The sequence below is a fragment of the Parus major genome, chromosome 9 (assembly GCF_001522545.3).
Source record: "Parus major isolate Abel chromosome 9, Parus_major1.1, whole genome shotgun sequence".
Taxonomy (NCBI): domain Eukaryota; kingdom Metazoa; phylum Chordata; class Aves; order Passeriformes; family Paridae; genus Parus; species Parus major.
The window spans coordinates 24,911,446-24,917,987 of record NC_031778.1 but is presented as its reverse complement, the minus strand read 5'-3'; the positions used below and the strand labels follow the sequence as shown (position 1 = coordinate 24,917,987).

The 6,542-nt window shown below is 41.7% G+C and overlaps 1 protein-coding gene across 1 annotated transcript; it reads right to left on the bottom strand.

The window, feature by feature from the left end:
* Positions 1 to 3,174: 3,174 nt before the first annotated feature.
* Positions 3,175 to 6,152, bottom strand: COMMD2 (COMM domain containing 2; the record flags this gene model as incomplete). The annotated part of the gene is made up of 3 exons (XM_033516778.1): positions 3,175 to 4,656; positions 5,161 to 5,334; positions 6,045 to 6,152. Coding segments are annotated over 3 exons (480 nt in total), but the record flags the coding sequence as incomplete, so codon positions are not given.
* Positions 6,153 to 6,542: the final 390 nt, after the last annotated feature.

Genomic DNA, 6,542 nt, shown 5'->3' with positions numbered 1-6,542 from the left:
TGCCGGGGCTGTTCCGCTCCCAGCCGGGGCTGTTCCGCTCCCAGCCGGGGCTGTGCCCGTTCTCTGCCGGGGCTGTGCCCGTTCTCTGCCGGGGCCGTGCCCGTTCTCTGCCGCGGCTGTGCCCGTTCTCTGCCGGGGCCGTGCCCGTTCTCTGCCGGGGCCGTGCCCGTTCTCTGCCGGGGCCGTGCCCGTTCTCTGCCGGGGCTGTGCCCGTTCTCTGCCGGGGTTGTGCCCGCTCCCAGCCGGGGCTGTGCCCGCTCCCAGCCGGGGCTGTGCCGCTCTCTGCGCCGCCGGGGCCCGCCCGGAGCCGCTGTCCCCGTCCAGCCCCAGCGCGCGGTGCCCGGGGAACCTTCGGAGCGCTTCGTCTATGCCAAACTAATGAGCTTTGCTCCAGAAGCGTTGTTCAGAAAGTTAATGGGTGATAATAATTTCTGGAAGCAAAATTATGCTTAAATTAGTCCACGTACAAGTTTAATTGCATTGTTTAGTGATGCTATGGCGATGGGGAGGAATGAAGCATCCGTCGTGACATGGACAGCAACCACCTCGCTGTGGTTTGGATAAGGTTTAGCTCTTTGCTGGCAAATATGAGTCCAGAGCTGTATCTTAACTCCTTCCAGCTCACTGTCCATAGCGGTAATTTCAAATGCAGGCGTGATGCTTTGTGCAACTCTGCTGACTGCCCATTCAGTCTCTTGTCTTTGGTTTAGCCTATACTGGAAACCAGAGCTGTCATCAAAATGCATACCTGAGGTTTTCTATAATTAATAAATACAATTATTATTTAATCTTGTCCCCTTTCTTGATGTACTTAGAATAACTTTTGACTAGCGATGTGACCAAAAATAGTTTAAGTTCAGTAGCTTTGTTTATAAAGAATAATATTGTTCACTTTCCAGCTTATGTGTTGGTTTTTACAGAGGGAAGCATCCAGTATTTTTATGACTACACACACAGATATCACACACTGGCTAAACAGACACATTATTTTATTTAGCATTTTATTTTTATTATTTTAGTAATGCATTTTGTTATTTTATTTCTGTGTTTTAGACCCTGAGCTATGGTGATAAGAATATACCCCCCTCAGTAATCAGAATCTACACTTAGAAAAGCCTTAAGTAATTTTTTTCTGAACTTTATTCCTTATTTCTTTAAAAGATGCATAAACTTCTCTAAACTGCATTTGGCTTCTCTAGTGGTGAATGTGGGCCTGACCAAACCATCTTTGTCCCTCAAATCAGTTACATAAAATGTTGGTTATGCAGATTCTCAGAGTTGCAGTTTAAGCCTGTACAGGAACTACAGCTAGCTCTGTGAAACAGATCCTGTGCATTTCCTGATGGCTTTGCTTCAACAAATATTCCTTGTAAGTTACATTTCACCACATTTCCTGTTCATAGTTCCATTGGCTTGGCAGATCTCCTCCTTGAGGTTTGTTTTGTTCTTCTTTGTTTTTGTGAGGGTCTGAGGGTTTTGTTGTTATTGTTTTGAGGGTTTTTAATTTTTTGTTATTTTCCCAACATCTGCTGTATTTCTGGTCAGGAAACCCAGTACTCCTGAGACTTGTTTATATTTCCCTTCCCAAAGAATTCTGGTACTGTTCTTTACTGCTTTGTACTGGATTCCTTGCTGCAACAAGCTCAAAGAGCAGTTCTGATCACAGCACCTGCTCCAGGGCTATGCAGACATTATGGATCTTTTTTTCTTTCCTGCAATAGCCTTATTTAAATCCTTTGCATATGAGATTCTGAGGGTGTGTGCATGTGGTTGTTGCACAGATAATGATCTGAACATGAACGCTTTTTCATACAGCCTTTAAAAGAGCTTTTTTTGCTTCCAGGGCTCTGTATCTTTGAGTAAACACAAACCACACACTCTACCTGTTGCATTCCTTTCCAGGCAACATGTCCATTCAAGGGAAGGCTCTGACACTCTCATGCATGGGGCCATCTCATCTATGATAATTAAACCACTTTCATAAGCCTGGCATCTTATGCGTGAGTATGTACACATCTGCCTTAAACCTAAGCCACATTTATTACAATCAGAACCATCTTCTTCAACAAGATGTATTTCAGCTGCACTTTTTACTGAATAATACAAGTATCTGCTATTGTACCACTTGGTGTAGGCTAAAGTGTTTTTCTCCAATAATTAGGAAGTGATTAGAACCATAAGTATAAATTTTCATAGTATTGTTGTCACTAGTCTTTGTTTAGAAATAGTAACTTCCTTTTTTGGACAAAAAAAATACGACCACCAGCTTTCAGGGCAAGTGACTCAAAATGCTCAAGTCTGTGGAAGACGAGGACACTTCCATCACAATGGGGCTGGATTAAGTGATAAAGGAGCCAAATCACAAATGTGATATAGAAAGCTCCTTATCATTATTTCTTTGTTCGCATTGCAAGATTGTACATTGTAAAAAATAAGGCAATAACATTATTTTATCTCAATTTCACATGGTGTTCAAATGTTTTTGAATAGCACAGAGATTTTGTATTCATCTGAAGGATTTATAAAGCCCAGTACTTTGAATATACCCTATTTGTTGTCGATTTTCTAGCAGCAAGTTCAATCTCTACTTCAATGAAAACCCAAACAGCTCAGAAGAAGTGCACTTTTAAAGGTACCCTTATATGATGAGCATCTAATGAGTTAAAGAAATAATGCCACACATAATTTTTAATCTAGATCCATCACTGCTTTATGTCAAAGCTCTTAATAAAATAACATTTTTCTGAGAAAACCTACATAGGTGAAGCAGCATGTGTGATGTCTGTTATAAAATAACACTTCAGGGTCTCTGGGCAAGAATTATTCTTTCTCAGAAACCAATAGAGCAGTGCACAGCATAGCCTGGCATGGTTCTGTCTCTGCTTTGGTTTTGCTCTGTGCAAGGAGACTCCAAGCAGGCAGTAACTACAGCTGGTTGCTCCATGACCATCTGTGAACAGCCACACAGAACAGAAAACTTCTGTTCCTCTGAACTATATGGCAGTGGAGAACAAAGAACACAATGGAACAGTAGTAAATTTTAAAAACCCTATTAAAAATAAAATGGGTTAAAAGCAGCAACCAAACTTTTTAGTAGCTTGTGAAAAATGCTTTGTAGTCTCCCTGTCATGTTCAAGGGTTTCTATAAAGCAAATGCAAATTACAAATGATGTGTTAAATTTAGCTTAATATGCCACCTTTAATTTGGGAGTTTACAATAAAATCAAAGTCTGCATCCAAGGGTGAATTCCTATTTTACCAGTATCTCTGGGTTATTGACACATGTGCCTTTTCACTCCCAGCCTCAGCTGCTGTGCAGAGGCACCGACAGCCAGAGCTGGTTGCTGTGCAGGCACACTCACCAGCAGGGCTTAAGTGCTAACCCACAGGAGCTGCCCTGGATGCTGTGAAGACAGAGAAGTGAGAACTTGCAGAGGTGTAGACCAGTTCCAACCTCACCTAAAGGCAAATCTTCCTTTCCAATAATTAAGCCCAAATCCTGCTGCTGAGCAGCTGCTTTTCCAGGCTCAGTACTTCCCCCAGAACAAACTGAAAGGTACAATTTAAAAGTAAGATGCTTGGTGTAAAGGATCTTTCTCCTCCCCTCTCTCCTTGAGTCTGTTTGTGGATCACTGCTAGCATTTGAGTTTCTCTCTGTTTCATCCAGCTTCAAAGCTTACCTTTGATCATCTTTAGCTGAGGTAATTTTTTGCAAAGGAAACAAAACAATTCAGTGTTGCAGCTCTTCCTTTTTCACTGTTGCAACACACTGCACAAAGGAACATGCAGGCTTCTCCAGAGACATTCTGCATTCTCAACATCTGCTTTCAACTGACCATTTTACTCAGAATCCCTAAGGAAAACCCTCAACACTCTCAGGTAGCACATGCTTCAGGATATGAGCCATGTGTAGACTGCCAGCACTTACCATGATGCCAATCAGCTCTACAGCAGCTGGGTTTTTATTTAAAACATTCTAAGAGAAAAAAAGGTAAATATGTTCAGATTCATCAGGCACTAGTGAGACAACAGAAGAAGCTTCTAGGATTTGTATCTAAAACTCCCACTTTGCTGCCCTGACTTCCAGACTATGGCTGTAGTGAGGAGAGACAGAATGAGGGAAGCCACTCACCTATGTATGAGCTAATCTTGTGTTTCATCTGAAAACAGAGATCAATTACATGAAAAATACTAATCAAAAATCAAAAGCAGTAATATTTGATCACATTTAGTTACCATGAACTATATATGAAGATGGTTCTATGAAAAAGATCACCACATATAAATGTGCAAAGCTGGCAGCTGAGGACATTTGGCCAGTAAATACTGGCTCAAGATCCTGGCACAGGAAAACAGTTCATCTGATCCAGATGTTTATTTTTCCTCAAAATGTATTTGTGAGCAATGTTTTGAGTTGTTTTACAAACTGCTTAGTAAGAGAGCAGAGAGGAGTGGAGGTTATTTCATGTTGCGCACTATTCTTCTACAGTGGTTCATCTTCATCTCCCCCAACGCCTGCTCCAGTTGCTGGATAAGGTGGAGAAGGGTAGCAGGGTCAGTTTGCAACACCTGGGCAGTTTGGTCTTCATTTTGGTTAAGATGTAGCTTCATAGTCACAGCAGGCTTGATCTGTTGCCTCAAACTTCTGCTTGCAAGCTGCAGGTGGGGTTCAGTGGGACAGGAACAGGAAATTGGTAACATGGTTATCAATGTTTGTTCTTAACAGTTCTCATCAGGCTTGTAGAACCTGCCTGCATGATTGTTCAGAAACCTGTTTCATCCACATTAAAGTTGTGCTTGAAAAAACAAGCTGCTATTGTGTTTTATAATTAAGGAATACTAACCCACTTTAATCAATGCTTTCATAATATTTCTGAAAATAAGGTGATAATCAAGACCAAATATGTTCAGTATATGTTAATGTTTTAAAAATACCAATAGAGCCATTAATTCAATTTTTATCAGGCAATAAGTACTTTGCATCACTGCATATACTGTTCATCTCACAACTGGCTGGCTGTGGGACACTAACAAAGTCATGTCAGTATTAAATACATTAAGTACTGCTGTCTCAATTATTTTTATATTGTTTAGTGGGTTTTTATTATGTAAAAAAATGAGAAGGAAAAGATGGAATATTAAAAACATCAGGGAAGTCACCTGCACATCCAGTCTCCACTCCAGACTGTGGTAGCTGGGAAGCCTGGGTGCTAGCTCTCCAAGAATGCTCCTGATCTCTTTCCTGTTGTCAAGGTACAGCTGGAGCAAAGATTTGTTCAATTCATCTGAGAATCCCAAAACATGAATGGAATCTTGAAAGTCAACCTCAGAAATCTAGAAATAACAAATTAGGCCAGGTTATCATCATTATTTCTTGAAAAGCAAATAAAACTGTAACTAAACATCACATATACTATGGTACAGCTATTCTCCTGCAGGAATGTTCAAGTACAATTCTACATCTTGGACAAAACAAATATCCAGGTTTACATGGATCTACAGATGCTGATATATTACTGCAGATTTGTATGAATTTCAAGAACAGTTTTTTTAAAGAACATTCGACCTCCTCACATGTAAGCCTTCACATCAAAGACCAAAACACAGCATGAGGGAGCACCTCAGTTGTGTTACAAGGCACAACATGCTGTGTGAATACATTTGTTAGGGTACTACTGTGCCACTGATAATCGGACTACAAACGCCCAGCCGGGATCTGCACATGAGTAGCTCAAGACACAATACTCAGGCTCCTCTCCCAAAGGCAGGAGAAGCTTCACAAGCTTTTGTGCTTACTGTAGCAGCCTGGCCCAGCACTGGGGAAGCTGCTAGTGACTCCACAGAAAATGCCATTGTACCTCTCCAATGCACCACCCTGCAGACACAGTTTGTAACCAACCACATTCTACCACAGTACACTGTAACCTGTAGGTCAAGACATTAAAATTTCGAGCTATCTTTTCACCAGTATTTTTAGAAGGCTAAGTGTCCAGAAGACATCTCTTGAGTGTATCCCCAAATTCCTTATGAAAAGGTATACTTGCCATAAGCTTGGAACTCTCAGTAAGAAGATACACTAGTCCTTCTACCCCGTGCTGAATGGTGTCAATGCCAATGTTCAGCTTTCCTTTAAAGGAAGCACAAAGTGCCTTTTACTTGCTAACTGCCGCAGCAGTGAGACTTCAAGCTACAAAATTTTAGTATGCGAAATATGCTCAGGGGAAAAAAAAAATAATAAAAAAAAGGTTTCACACCCTTCAAATAACAACATCCAGCATGTTAAAGACCCTCAAAACAAACCATCAAAAGCAAAAAACTAAGAAAAACACAAAATAATTTCTCATGGAATGCTACAGAGAAGGGTTTGTGTCCGAAAAGAGATTCCTCTTCCCTCTTTACACTGAGCACGAAGCACCGACCCCCGCGGTGCTGGAGCTCCATGCCGCACAGCGGTGCACCGGGGACTCGGGGATCGTTCATGGCCGGCACAGAGCCCACCGTGTTCCTGCCCTCCTGCCGCGAAATCACCGCGGCCCGGCCCG